The 16,055-nt window shown below is 34.9% G+C and overlaps 1 protein-coding gene and 1 non-coding gene across 2 annotated transcripts in view; both read left to right on the top strand.

Moving 5' to 3' along the window:
- The window catches only part of RpL23A (ribosomal protein L23A), a 49,399-nt gene extending 37,331 nt beyond the window's left edge, over window positions 1-12,068 (top strand). Inside the window, exons 4-5 of the mRNA XM_090401320.1 lie at window positions 7,636-7,705; window positions 11,991-12,068. Of these exons, the coding sequence (XP_090257446.1) occupies window positions 7,636-7,705; window positions 11,991-12,005 (85 nt within the window). The 3' untranslated portion in view covers window positions 12,006-12,068. The remainder of the gene's footprint in view (window positions 1-7,635; window positions 7,706-11,990) is intronic.
- On the top strand, window positions 11,800-11,873 carry LOC150100767 (small nucleolar RNA SNORD42). The gene has a single exon (XR_016549215.1). It is a non-coding gene; the product is annotated as a small nucleolar RNA SNORD42 (small nucleolar RNA).
- Window positions 12,069-16,055: the final 3,987 nt, after the last annotated feature.

The raw sequence follows: 16,055 nt of genomic DNA, 5'->3' as shown, positions 1-16,055 counted from the left end.
ATATTTTTGAAACAGATTAAATGAATATAAGTCATCATCGTCATCAAATTCCTGATATGTACCCTCAAGGGGTGTACAGGATATGATAGTACTGCACGACAAACTTACACCATTCTTAACTTCCTATCTACAATTTTCCTCCAAATCAATCTGTTACCTGTCAAGACTCAACATTATCAGATCTTATATTTCTGTCTTCTAAGGCACTTTTTACTGTATCAATCCACCTATATCTTGGTGGATTCAATCCACCTTTGGGTCTTTTATCTGCCAACATGGTAGAGAACACTTGTTTTGCTAATCTTTGCTATCCCATTCTGTTTAAGTGACCATACCGAGATTAGCTCTGCTAACACATTCCTGGATGCCAACAATATTAAATTCTTTCCTAATATCCTCGTTTTTAATATGATATTGCCACTGATGCCATCTGTTCACTCCTCTGATCTTTCTCAGGACTTTTTTAGTTTTTGGTTTATTTCTAACCCAGCTCTGATCCATAAGTTAAAATTATTTTGGCTAATTTCTCTCTTATTCCATATAAATTTATTCCTACCATACCAGCTTTATTGATTCTGTTTATTTCCATATTTAATTTACCATCTTCACTAAAAATCGTGCCTAAGTAGCTGAAGTGTTTTTTGTTATACTTGTTCTATAGGTTCTCCATTCACAATACAGTTGATATTTTCTATATCAACTGTATTGTGACATTGAATATAAGTTGATATATTGAATATCAACTTCTGTTTTCATTGTCTTTGTCTTGTTATTGCTGACCTTCATACCAAATCTATTACAAGAGTTATTCAATTTAGTCAGGGAATCTTGCAGACTTGTAGCGGATTTATTTAGAAGTATTACATCGTCTGCATAAAGCAAAAAGTAACATCTCCAATTTTGATATCAGGTTTAATACCACTTTCCTTCGTAATGTGATCCACATAGATAATGAATAACAGAGAGAATAATGTACATTCTTGCTTGACACCACATTTAACATAAAACCATCTTCCTGTACTTCCTTCAATTCTAATTGCAAGTATAATATAATGCTCCATTGACATCATACAACTGTACCACTTTGAACATCTTCTCTCTTGGCACCCTGTCATATGCCTTTTCGAGATCTACAAAACTTAAATACAGATCTTTGTTATATTCCTATGATTTTTCAGCTATTTGTCATAACGTGAAAATTTGGCCCTGCATCCAGCTTGTTCTTCACCAAGCTTCCCTTCCACGATCCTTCTCAACCGTTTCTCAAGCATACATCTACTAGGAACTGCTCAGTAGGGGAAATACCTCTGTAATTTTCACATTCAGTTTTATATCTCTTTTTATATATGGGTACTATGAGAGCTCTACTCCAATCATCTGGAATTCATTCCTTTGTCCAGGCCTTCTGAGCTATGCGGTGCAGCCACTGTAAGACTTATACCTCCATACTTGAGCATTTCTGGTCGAATATCATCTATTCCTGCTGCCTTTTCCACATTTTAGGCTTTTGATAGCTTTTTCTACTTCAAGTATGGATATGTATTCCTGATTGCATGTCTGTTGAGTGTTTTTACTACTGTGCTGTCATCACTGCTTGTTTCATTTAGCAATTTTTCGAAATAATTACTCCATACATCAAGGATATCTTTTTCACCGGTTTTCATGTCACCTTTCTCATCTCTAATTCCTTTTACAGCACTCTTCCCTCCATTTCTGCCTGTTCTTACCAACGTCTTCCCATGATTTATTTAGCTAGTTTTACAGTGTTTAGCTTTCTTACATTTATCTCCGTATTCCCTAAGAGCACAAGCAACTTATTTGCCAGGAACTTTTGATATGCTTTCTTCTCTTCCTTGCAGACACCTTACCACATGCCTCCTGGCTGAACCAATCAATGTTTTCTTCAGGATTTGCCACTGACTCTCCAAGGTTTGGTTCCTGTTCTCAAAACTCTTTCATTTTTTCTTGAATAATATATGTGTATTTTAGTTTACAGTTTACATCTGAGAGCTGCTCAACTTTTATTTGCTTCAAAAATTTTTTACATGTTCTTCTTTTCAGTATGAAGTTCAGTTTTATCCTGCTCAAGACTAAATGGTGATCACTTCCAATTTCAAATCCTCTCTGCACTCTAGTGTCCTGCACCAGTGTGAAAACATCACTATTGACAATAACATAGCCAATGAGACGTTTTTTATTCCTGGCCTCTTTTCTCCATGTAAATTTGTGCACATATTTATGTTGGAACATTGTGTTAGTAATAACCAGTCCATGTCATCAGCAGAATCCAATAGGTATGTGAATTATTATTAGCTTTGCTCCTTTTTTCCAAATTTTCCCAAAATATTTTTGAATATCTGAAGATCATTTCCTACTCTGCTATTTAGATCCCCAACTTTTCCTTTTTCATTGTGTCAGTTGCTTTTTCTAAAGCCTGAAAAAATTCCTCCACTTTTACCTTAGTAGAACCTTCTGTGGGACCATAGGCACAAATAAGTCTGATTGTCCAATTCCCAATTCTGATATTTGCCTACATCACTCTTCAAAATATTGATATTGCTTGCCATTCAAGGTCTAACAATAGTATTGTGTTCAATACTATTGCTACACCTTCTTTTACCTGATTGTCATTGCCTAAATATAACATTTTGTTACTTAAATATAAAGAGCCAGTAGGCTTCATTTCGGCAATATAAACATTATTTAAATTAAGGGGATATTAAATGCCACATTGTTTTAAAACCTAATAAGAAACTCAAAGATTGGAATCAGAGTTTCATGCCGAATATAGTATAATAAACTATAAAAGTATTGGAGACTACTAGCGTGAGCTAATGCAAGTAGTCCAAGTACGTAGTACAAACTCAGGCAACTCGCAGCAAAGGTGGGTAAAGTTCTGATCGCTATTCTTGGTATTTTCCATAATGTATAAACACATTTCCTAGGAAATGTATGCTGTTATTACATTATGGTGAGAGGTCACTACCCAGACCGGTTTCAGACTTTATTGAGGCTTCATCAGTGAGTAGCTAGACCAAAGGGTATAGCGAAAAGAACTTATATACTCTGATATATAGAACTTATTATATAAGTTCTTTTATTTGTTTATTTGCATTGGAAATGTTATGTCAAATATTTATATTTTTTAAATAACATTTATTGAAATAAATATGACAATTTATTTGTTTTATTCCTTTCCTTGCAAAATAAGATTATATGGGTCGCACATTTCAATTTTAGGAACGATTTTTTTGTTTATTTTTATGAACAACAAATGGTGTTAAACTGCATTACTCGGTGTTTCCAATTGTGAGTCTTTTTAATTTATATCCAATGGTATTTTATCAGAGATTCTACGCCTTTGTCTTTACTTAAAACTGCAACAATACAATTACTTTGGAAAAATAATGAATTCAAACAAAAAGAAAGTGTGCACATGTTATCTAACGGTATTTCTGTGTGGGGTGGCGATAATTTTGGGAGGGGGGGAGTTAGCCATTAAAGCCGAATTAATTCTGTTATGAAAATTTTGGAAATAAAATTTCATTTTGATGCGTGCACCAACACGTTTCAAAAGATAAACTGTAGGGAAAATATCGCTATTTCAAAACTGCTGCATGATATCAAAATTAGCCGAAAATATGTACATAAAGTTGATTTCATAATTGCCGTTTATTTTGATTTGTAGTGAGTGATTAGGGGAGAAACCAAGAAAGTTGAAATGCAAAAACCAACAGATTACGTTATAAAAATTATGCATTACATGATATGATTCAAGATTTACATATGATAGCTAACCTTCGAACTAAGATTATGAATGACTAAATTTAACACACGTGAACCACAGTAGTAGGTTTTTTATTACGTAAATATTTCGTCCTAGGTATCTTAGGACATCATCGGTACAGTATGGCAATACTAGAATGACAAAAGAAAGGGCGTGTCTGTACAAAGGAATCCAAATTGCGTACAGTGGCGCATTGCAGCCTGAACTTAAATTAAATTAAAATTAAGTACAGTTAAGTTTTTATTTTACACAATTTTGTATGACAATTTCCCATACTTTAGGGATGGCAAGAACATCATTGCAGTTTAGATTTGGTCTGTGGAGTAGGGTTTCAGCACTTTCTTTATATAAACGTTCATATTTATATGAAGATCTGTAGAAGTTTTGTCTTTTTCCAATGGATCTTGTGGTTTGGGTTTTCAACTCCGTGTCGAGCGAAGCCTGATTTATGCGGTTTGATGAGGTGGATATGGTCTTGATGTTCCAAAATGCGTTTAAAATCTGATCTGCCTGTCTGTCCAAAATAAGAGAGTTTACAGGAGCATGGAACCTTGTATACACCAGATAGTAGCATAGGTGAAAGTTTGTCTTTAGGCGAGGGTAACAAGTTTTGGATCTGGTTGATGGGTTTGTAGGTGGCAGCAAGATTGTATTTCTTCATAATTTTTGAGAGCCGTTCGGAGATGCCTTTGATATAAGGTATGGGAATCCTATGGGGTTGTTCTTGTCTAGGTTGAAGTGCGGAGAAATTGTTGATGATTTTTTGAGTTATGAAATTGTAACCATTTAGTGATGATGAATATAGTGATGAACTAATGATGTCCTAAGATACCTAGGACGAAATATTTACGTAATAAAAGACCTACTACTATGGTTCACATGTGTAAAATTTAGTCATGAATTCTCCACAGGTTTCTCTATATAATTAAGATTATGAATAAAATAGGAAACTTAATTTGGAACAGATGGAAGCTGTATTCATTTTTAGATTCGTATTTTCATGAATTTATAAAATAATTGTTTGACAAAAATAATTATCTTCAAGTTCTTAGAGAATTTTAAAATGTATTGGCGATTAAAATAATTAGCAAAAAAATTGATAGTGACATTGATCTTCCAAAGTGATACAATATGAAGTGAAGAAAGTATGAAAGGATTTCTTATTTTATGCTGGCATTAAAAACTATAATTATAAGATAAAAATAAGCAGCAAAATGAATATAACTCATAGGTATTTAGTCTGATATACCGAGCAAACGGCAAGCAACTGCGTTTCTTGCTGTAGGCCACAGAACATAGCTACTATGTACTCCAGGTAATGTAGTTAAGTGTTCTTTTCAGCCTGAAGGATTATCGCACCTTCTAATGGACATGATGGTCAAACTACACTTCTTATCCATGTTCTTTCAGCAGGTGGACAGAATATTATCCAGGTTTGCTGGATGTGTATATACGTCCAGCAAAGAAATGGTACGCTTACATACATCAATTTTATGGAATACAGAGTTCCCGTTAGTTTTATATTCTAAGGAAAGAACAATGTATTTCAAATGGAAGCCTCACAAATTTTTCCACGGCCTTTAGTTTTTATATTATGAATTTAATATTTAAAAATAAATATTTTATTTTGCAACTATAACTATGCTGTTTTTTTTTTTTTTTTTATTGTTCTTTGTGAGGAGTAAGGTTTTAAAGTGAGGCCCCCATCATGCACCTAATGGTAAATGTGGCCCTGATCATGGGCGCTGCCCATGATTAGGGCCACATGCTGAGCATGCTGCATTTGTGAGTTTTATGTTTTGGATTTTTTGCATTGATTTTGAAATTTGAATCTTTGTAAATAGAGGAAATGTAAAATGAGGCCACCTCATTTTACATATATGGTATATGTTTACTGTGGGAGGGGGATCTTTAACCCACCAATAGTTTTAAGGTACTATAGATCTATAACTGATTTGTGGGAGTTGCATAAAAATAAAAATTTTAAAAAAATGAGTTTTGACACAAATGAGATTTTGCGGCTTATGGCCGTTGGAGGTGGAACTCTGTTATTTCCAGGATTGTGGTTAGGTTGCATGTGTGTCAGGGTTCTTATCATGGTTTGTGGTGAGTGTGGAATGGGCTATTGTTATATATGAGTGCATCTTCAGTAAATGCGATAAGAGTAGAGATTGACAGGCATTTTAGTGTGAATATCTAAATATTTCTTCTAAACAAGTCCTAGAACTTCCTATAGGATGATTAATAATAATAGCAGTATTTACAAGTTGCTAAAATATACAATTATATGGTATAAACAGAACATTATACAGAGCAATACTTAGTCTATATTTTATATCACTTTATCATTTAATTATATCACCTTCAGTTAAGGAATGAAGAAGGTACAGAAAATGGTTTGATGTAAAATTAAGTGTATGACAGTGGTTTACACTATGAAGGAGGCATATTGTGTTAATCTCAACTGTTTGTCATGAAAATGGTGTCATACTCTTAAATAAATTCAGTACAATCCTTCTCTTGGCATCTTGTTGCCTTTTCCAGATCTACAAAACTTAAATACAGATCTGTATATTTCCATGGTTTCTCTTCTAATTTTTCTTGGTCTCAAGAATGCATACATAAATCTTACCTAGAATGCAGTGTTGGGAAATTTCCCAACAAATAGTATTGATAAGTATTCTTAAGATTTTCTGCCACTGCTCTATCACTTGTTTCATTTAACAGTTTTTCAAAGTAATTATGCCATATATTTAGAATATCCTTTTTTATATCTTTCTCTTATAGCAATCTTTTTTCCATATATGAACGTTTTCAACAACCTCTGTTTAGCTGCTTGCATGTTGCTTCACTTTCTCACATTTTTCCCTGCATTCTCTGAGAGTTCACACTAATTTACTTGCTAAGAACCTTTGATCGTTTCTTGAATCCACCATGAAGTTCTGATTTTTATATCCTTGCAGAGTTAGCACCTGTCCTATCATCCCCTCAATCTTCTATACTCAGCTGGCACTCTCTATCCCATCTCGTGGGAACTAATACATATCCATCCCATTCCAAAAAAGAGACAAAAGCCTACCGTCCAACTTCCGACCAATTGTCATCACCTCAATCCTCTCTAAAATAATGGAGAAAGTTATCAATGGTTAGCTTCACTTTAGTATGGATTCTGCCACCATTCCAGATCCACAGCTGATATCTTAGTCCACATCATTCACCACTGGACACATTCCATGGAAAGGTTCAGAGAAATGTGTGCTGCTAGTTGCCATTGACATTTCTCAGGATGTTACAAGAACCCTTGTTCACTTAACCTTCACTTAACCAGTGAAGAAGATTATCCTTCAGTGAGGCAAGGATAACCTGGTCACCTTCATTGCCACCAAAATGCAGTCCTGGCCTTTTCTACTAGTCCTAAAAACCTGTTGCCATCTCGTGATCCAGTGTGAGTTCTGTTGTCAATTTTCTTGTTATGAGATTAATAATTTTTCAAGTTTCCAGAAGAATGAATCTACTTGCCTATGTTAGAAATTAATAACTCAGGAACTGGTCAAAGAAAGGGTTAGTTCCTCTAGTCGGCAACTAGAATCTCACACACACACACACACACACAGCAGTCTTTGTTCTTTCATCTAGATTGGTAGTACCTACCATAAAGATATTGCATAAGCTTTGTTGATATGTGCAAGTCTTCTGCATACATTTTTGGCTATTAACCGACTTTGCAATTATCACTTGAAATATTAGTTTATAATTGAAAAGAATTTAAGACATTGAACCATATTTTTTAAGTACATCATTTATTTTTCATAATCATGAAACTATATGTAAAAATTGCTTATTTTTAGACCTGATGGCCAGAAAAAGGCATATGTGAGATTAGCACCTGACTATGATGCCTTAGATGTTGCAAACAAGGTAAAATAATTAAAACATTATTTCCTTTTTTGGGATATTTTATTATTATTTATTCACTGATCAGTATATACGAGGGTGGTCTGAAAAATTCTCGGCCTTGACCATAGATGGCAATACTATCGGAAAGAGATTTTTTTCTAAGTTGGTACATCTGTCATAAGCATCCATGTGAAATTGCAAGTCATTCTATCAAGTAGTTTGTTTTATACAGATGTCTGAAGCAAAAGCTTTGTCTGTATCCCTTGAAATGAATAAAATTGATTATCATGCAGTTATAATATTCTTCGTAAAAGAAGGTTTAATGCCAAAAGAAATTAATTTGAAGTTCATAAAAGTTTATGGGCACTCTTCTCCTTCATTTTTTGACAATTAAGAAATGGGCTGCCGAGTTTAAACATGGCCATACCAGCCTTCAAGATGATCCACGTGAAGGACGTCCAAAAAGTGTAACACCACCAGAAATCATTGATCAAGTGCATGATATGGTATTGGATGACTGGCGAGTGAAATTGCTGAGACTATAGTCATTTCAAAAGAACGTGTAGGATATATTTTGCATGAAGAATTGCATATGAAAAAGTTTTGTGCAAGATGGGTGCCGTGCTTGCTCAGAGCAGATCAAAAACGCATTCGCACGAAAATCTCTGAACAATACTTAGAGCATTTTAACAAGAATAAAACTGATTGTGTGTGTTGATCTATTACTAAGATGAGACTTGGATTCACTATTACACACCAGAATTCAAACAGTGGACAGAAGCCAGTTGTTCAGCTCCAAAGAAGACAAAGCTGATTCCATCAGCAGGGAAAGTAGTTTATGGCATCGTTGTTTTGGGATGCTAAAGGAATTTTGTTTATTAATCATCTCGAAAAGGGTAAAACAATAACTGGGGAATATTATTCCGATCTTTTAGCTAGACTAGACGAAAAAATTTGTGAGAAAAGACCAGGTTTGCAGAAGAAAAAAAATCATCTTTTTTTGGGCAAAAATCAAGTGTTTTGGCAATGAGAAAATTAAGGGATCTGCACTATGAATTGTTGGAACATCCCTCCTATTCCCCAGATTTGGCTCCCTCTAACTTCTATCTCTTCCCAAAACTAAAACTCTTCTTCACTGGGCAGTGTTTTTCTTTGAATCAAGAGGTGATTGCAGCTGTAGAGGGATATTTTTGCAGATCTTACCAAGAACTACTACAGGGATGGGATAATGGTGCTTGAGCATTGTTGGAATAAATGTATTAGTCTTAAGAGAGATTATGTTGAAAAATAATTTTGAAATTATAAATTCGTTTTTTCATTGTTAGGCCGAGAACTTTTCAGACCACCCTCATACAAGTCCTATGTTCATTGTATGGTTTTATCTTATCTATAATATATATCACCCTCTCAAGTGAGGTATAGAAATATAAGATCTGATAATGTTGGAGTCTTGACAGGTAACAGACTGATTTGAAGGAAAATTGTAGATTGGAAGTTAGTAATGATGTAATTTTTCATGTCCTGTACATATGATATCCTATCCTGTACATCATTTCATTATGATGATGATAACATATATCGTGCATATGCCAACATGTTGTCAGATGCAGTCCACTTCTTATAATACACAGGCTTCATTTTTATTCTTGAATAGTAAATTTTTTTCTCTTTCCAAAGGCTGGAAAAATGTTCTTTTAGCATGAAAAACAAGTGGTTTTATTGTCTTTTATAAACTACTGGAATAACCCTTCATAATGAAAGACACATGCCTTCCTACAGACACTATGCTGTATGCATACAAGCAAAACAGTTTTATTGTATAACCAAATAGACTATCTAACTAAATGCATTTGTTCTAACATCATGTCAAATTTTCTGTTGCAGAAAATACGTGGTAACAACTATATATAATGGTTTATGTAAAGCAAATAAAAAGATGTATGTGCATGTATACACTGGTTGGAAAGAAGTCAACGAACAGTTTGGGTGTGAGAAATAGGTATGCCCACCTTAATAAGATGTAGGATCTCCTTTCACTGCAATGACTACAGCAATCCTACAGGGCATACTTTCTACAAGCATATGATAGTGATCAATGAGAATTTTGGATCATTCTTGTAGGCATGAAATATGAACTGCTGTAGGGGCAGACATCCTTGATCTTGCCCAACATTCCAATTCATTCCACAGATGTTCAATATGGTTGAGATCAGGGCTCTGTGGAAGGCTATTCAAGTGTTGTGATGTTCTTGTCAACAAAGGATGCAGTCATGGCAGCTGCAGCCTTATATCATGGTGCATTGTCCTGCTGAAAGAGACTGGTCAGTTCCATAGAAATGCCACAAAGTAGGAAACATTGCATTGTCCAGAATGTATAGATACCTCTTGGGGTTCATGACACCACATAGGTCTGAGGCCAAACCAGAAAAAACAGGACCATATCGTCCTACCGCCACCTTCTGAATTTTGGGTTATGCACTCTGGTAAGAGACATTCACGAGGCATCCGCCACACCCATCCATCTGCTCGGTAGAGGGTGTAGCATGATTCGCCACTCTATAACACGTCTTTCCAAGCTTACACATCCCATTGTACATGCTCTTTTGCACCACTGAAGATGATGCTGCATGTTGGTTCGAGTAATGTGGGTCTAGCATATTGTGGTCCTACCATGGAAGCTCATGTTATGAGCCTCTGTTCTGAATGTGTTTTGTGCAGATTTGTGTTCCAGTCTATGCCCATAATTCTACACTCAACACGTTGAGAGCAGAATTATGAGCATAGACCAACAAATGGTAGTTTTTGCATATTACCCTTCGTAGCATCCTATGGTCACATTCAGTGCGTGTTTACATTTGACTCCCTGCACTTCCATCGTATGGTATCACTGATTGCTGACCTGGAATGGCCCAATTTGCCAAATAGATAGGCCTGCAAAATGGCATCCTATCACACCTCTTTTAAACTGTTAAATCTTTTCTCACATTCATTGCACCCAGATATAGTTGCACTGGCTTAGGAGCATCATATTCTTCCAATTTATACCAGCTTACAAACTTGTCACAAGAAAAAAAAAAGTGGTTCTAAGTTTTGATCTACCACTTTCATTTAGCAGAACTCACTCATCCGTTTTGTGAGATCTCTTGAAATCAGTCCACTTGGACTAAAATGAGATGATAGGATTCCTTGTAACATCTCTGTGGATCTTGCCATTCAATAAGTTTGATATATTTGTATGTTTGTTTGTTTCTCAGACAGATGTCCATTTAATCAGAAATGAATGGAATTGCATTCTCCACAGATGTATATGCTTATGTGGAGAAAGCAACTGTCAACTGATTTCAACCAAACCTGGAATATATTTTTCTTATGTATTGAAATGCTCAGAGAATTTCTCTTTGGCCTAAAATGAAGTAATGGGAAGCTTTCAGCTACTGTTGGTCCATATTAGAATATCATTGTTCCTTGTGTTGCTTAAGATCTGAGAATTTCAGCACTATCAGACCAAAAATGAAGGTAGAGTAGGGTTGACAGAGAGAGAGAGAAAGTAAAATGCCACAGATACTACTACTCATTGATTTTAACCAGTTATCATCCATTTTGCTTCTTTCTATGATTTGAGTAGCATAAACCAAGAACAGTATTGCTAATAAAGATGGCAGATGCTGCTAAACTGCAGCCAGGCTCATGTTTATTAAGTTCAGGTGCATAAATCATTACTGTACATCCTTATAGATATATTCTTGTTATTCCTCTTCTAAGACACATCGTGTGATTTTATTTAATGCAGTTCAACAGGATGGTTTTGTGCTTTTATTTTATTTTATTTTTTTCCCCAAAATAAATAGAACCGTAGCAACATTTGTTTTTCATGTTATATTATGACATTTTTGAAGCACTTGTATGGCTATTATATCTGCTTTTATCTTCCTTATTTTTAAATTACATCATTAGCTATTTTAAAAAGTAGTGATTATGCACTTATTTTCAATTTATATTGAAAATATGGAAGAATATGTACAAAAATACAGTTGTACTTATAATTTATCCTCCTTTTACTATGATTGTAGCTTGAAGGTAGGTTAGTGGAATGGTGATCCCTGAAATTTTTAAAAGTGCACATGATGGAAATTTGGAATGTCTGAATATTTTAAATGAAGTAATCTTATCTAAGGAACCTCTGATGCACTATTTCATATTTAATATTTTGGTCATTTTGAGCATGTTTTATGTGTATGCTAGGAAATATTTTCTGTAATTATTTCCCAGTTGTTTGGAATGACAATTTTTTTTTTTCCCCTTTCAGATTGGAATCATATAAAAGAAGAGGATTTGAAGATAAGGCTGTATATTTAAAACACTTGAATAAAAAAAATACACTCAATGTGTGCACACTAGTCTTTTATACTGTTTATATTTCCACTGAAGCTTGTGGATACTGTTTTTCCATTACTAACTATATTAGCTAATAAGGCTATTCACAGCCTTAGTTCAGATTCAACTTAGAAGTAATTTATCTGCTAATTTAGATCATAATATGACTTGTGATTGAAGTTAACTCGTTTCCTTGACATTGGATTGTAACACCATAGCCAACGTACTTACATTGCCAGTTATATTTCTAGCTCATAAGCTGCTCAAATTCTTTACACAAAGATATTACCAATTGAAAATTGGTGGAAAAACCAATAGGTTCTGAAATTACATTGAGATGCTGGGTAAACTCAAATTATTCAAGAAGCTGATTATTTTTGTCTTTCATTGTTTTTCGTGTTTATAAGTGTTTCTGGCAGGAAAAATCACAGTCTTATTATAAAATGGCTTACTGATAGGCAGTAAGATATAAGAAAACCCTCTGGTTCTTTTTACAGACAGAATTTCAACTCTGGTCTTTTTATTAGTTATTATTGATGCATATTAAATGAAAAAAACAAAGCAAAGTTCAATATTAGAAATCATTTCCTTCTGACTTGTACTATTGGTTTCTTTCTGTACATCTTCAGAAAGTTGTGAGATCTGACATTTTGGCATTCTAAGACTGCCTAATAGCATCAGTCTATGTGGATCTTGGACTTTCTTTCCCTTCATCTGGGGTAGTGGGGGTTGCATTTTTCTAATATTTTCCATTCTGTTTAACTGACATCACTGAAATTATTTTATCGCAAACATTCTTGAATGATAATAATGTCTAGTTGCTTATTTTGTGATATCTTCATTTTTGATATGCTTCTATCACTAAATAAAAGATGCCCAGAAATTATGTTCTTGTCCTTTATCCAAGTATAAGCATGTTAATATAATTAATACATAATACAAAGCACATCCTTTTGGGTGTGTATAATGCTATGGCATTATGGAAAAGCCACTTAGCTACCTAGCCCAGCTTGACCTTTACTGACCTCATCGGCAGGAAGTCAGTTGAAGTAATGCAGAAGTATATATTTCTGGGAAACCAGTCTGTGTATTATTTTATGCACTCTGAATACAGGAAATAACATTACTGTATATGTACAGGCATATCCCATAGGTTCCAGACCACTGTTGTTATGGCAAGTTACGTTTTTTTTTTCACTTGTAGATGCAGGTAATTGTCCTAAAAATCTTCAGCCTACTCACAGCACAATGCACTATAGGGTTACAAATAAACCTTTTGTGGATGGGAGCCACAAAAAAAGTTGAATAATATTTTTAAGTGGTTATGTATGTGCATTAATGATGACGTAAATAAAGCATATAGTTACATCATAAAGAAACTAAAAATTTAAAATTTTTGCAAACAAAAAATTGAATAGCTCAAGGGAAACACACCAACCACCAATTTGGTCATTGATGTAACCATTGAAAGTTTTCCATTTCAGCAGTAAGATTGGCAAGTTTATGGATAACTGATATTAACTAGTGTAACACTTTTCACTTCACTTGAGAACTTAGTGTAAACAGTAGTGCGAGGTAAGTTTAGCCTGCAGTCTATCTCACAGTTCAATACACAGTCAATAATTTTAATCTTAATGTGTAATGTAACATGTTTGTGTCATTATCTTTTCACCAGAGGCAACAGCACCCTTTGAATTTTTCTGCCATTATTTTTGCTTAGTATAATGATGCTAAAACTTGTGCAAGCAAATGCAGCATCATACAAATGGACATTGGTCATAATCGAAAAGCATCGTGAGACAGGGTATAAAGAGTTTTGATAGTGTCAGAGGGTTTCAGTAAAAGATGTAACTATTCTGCCTCTTGTAGGTGATGGTTATGCGGTAATGACCTTGGGGGAGTGGTTAAATTCTTACTTGAAGTACAAAGGAAATTATAACCGAATGAGTAGTATGACTGCTTAAATAGCATAATATCAGAATGTGTCCCTCTAAAAATTAAATAGGTAGAAGTGAAATTGATGTGTAATTTGCAAGAAAAGATGATGTGGAAAGAATACCGTGTGCATAAAGTTCTCAGTTTTGAAAATTGAGGACAAGCCAGATAAGTCAACTGTTGTGCACTGGCTGAATAAAAGCAGGCTGTAATCTAAAGACAACCCAAAAGAATTCTTTTGCGTTGTCTTATCCTTTCTTTAAGGCTTGCACGGTGATCCGAATACATTTTTAAAAATTTTGGAGACAACTACCGTGTTTGAGTAAAACTTTAATATAATATAGTTTAGTATGACTAAACTCTCTACATTCGACCTTTATATCAATGTCATCTTCTGGAGCATATGCACTATATACAGAGAACAACCTACACTACAATCTATCTGGTTTGTTCAAGTTACTGACCAATTGTTGGCCTGACCTCTAGTGGAAAAAAAAAAAATAGAATATACATCAACTCTAGAGTCCTATTATTAATATTATCTGTTGGTTGTAGAATTACATTGGGCATAACAAGTGTGTGTGTGTGTGTGTGTGTGTGTGTGTGTGTGTGTGTGTGTGTGTGTATACACACACACACACACATTTACAATATGATTATACATTTACATTCCAGCCAGTTGGTATGGAATGGTTTCTAATACTAGCTAGAAGTTGGCTAAAGTCTTGACTATGCTGGATCTTATGTATTATGTAGGCTGAATGTGTGCCATCCAGATTCTTGGAATGTTCATGCCACCATTGTTGATATTTGGGTGGTTTATCAGAATTTTGCAGGCTTCCTTAAATTTCCTTTCGTACCAGGTTCTTGTATAGTGTAAAGAGCAGGTGCTTTTCCAGTCGATTTGGTATAAGGTGTTGAGTGCATGATCTGAGAGGCCTACTTCACCAAAATGGTTATATTTAATGTGTCTTACATGTAGGGATTGTATGTCCTGTTTCACCAATGTACGGTAAGTTACATATGCAGTGGATGCAGTAGGCTCCAGGATGTGCCGGGGGGGATCTTATAGGAGTTGAATATGGTTTTAAGTTTAGTAGGTGGCATTCAGGTTATAATGGTGTAGGATTTTCTGTTGATTTCTTCCGATAACCCTTTAATGTATGGGATGGCTATGGTTTTACTGTAATCTAGATTCTTTTTTGTTGATGTTTTATGGAGTATTTTATTGATAGTATTTTTGTTATAGCCATTATTTATGAATGTGTCGCTGATGATTTTTAGTTCTTGCTGGTTAGAGCAAATTGTTATGGCCCTGTTTTTAAGGGTGTTAATGGCTTCATATTTTTGTGATGGGTGGTGGTATGAATTAGCATGTATGTATTGACCCGTGTGTGTGTTGGTTTTCGGTAAACCGCGAAGGATAGGCTCCCTGAGGGGAGACATGTCTAGGAACGGGAGCGAGTTCTGAATTTCAATGGTAAATGAACGCATACAGCGTTCATATTGTTCAGGTGGCTAAGGAATGTGTTTAGCGTTTGTCGCCCATGCGGCTAGATAGCGAACACATCGTCAACGTATCTAAGCCATATCGTAGGTTTTATGGCGGCATCAAGAGCCCTTTGCTCAAAAGTTTCCATGTAATAGGTAGCGATAGGGAGGGGGGGATAGTGGGGAGCCCATGGCCCTACCTTTTTGTAGGTAAAATTTGTTTTGCCACTAATTTCTTGGCTAAGTGGTAATTAGGGCTATTTATTCCTTCCACAATTGATCGGAGTGGCACATTTTGTTTGTGTATTTTTACTTTAACAAACCAGATAGATTGTAGTGTAGCTTGTTCTCTGCATATGCTCCAGAAGATGACCTTGATATAAAGGTCGCATGTAGAGTTTAGTTATTAAACTAAAGTTTTACTCAAACACGGTAGTTGTCTCCACAATTTTCAAAAATATATTCGGATCATCGTGCAAGCCTTAAAGAAAGGATTCAGATCATCCATGGAAATGATACCCACAAGCTGTGCAATCGGTACGGTAAGTTAGTACTTCCCACCTGATCAATC

Source organism: Typopeltis vanoorti, chromosome 12, assembly GCF_054136105.1.
Source record: "Typopeltis vanoorti isolate ZY-2024b chromosome 12, IOZ_Tvanoo_1.0, whole genome shotgun sequence".
NCBI classification, from domain to species: domain Eukaryota; kingdom Metazoa; phylum Arthropoda; class Arachnida; order Uropygi; family Thelyphonidae; genus Typopeltis; species Typopeltis vanoorti.
The sequence above is the reverse complement of the archived record's forward strand: the minus strand, read 5'-3'. Positions and strand labels throughout refer to the sequence as shown.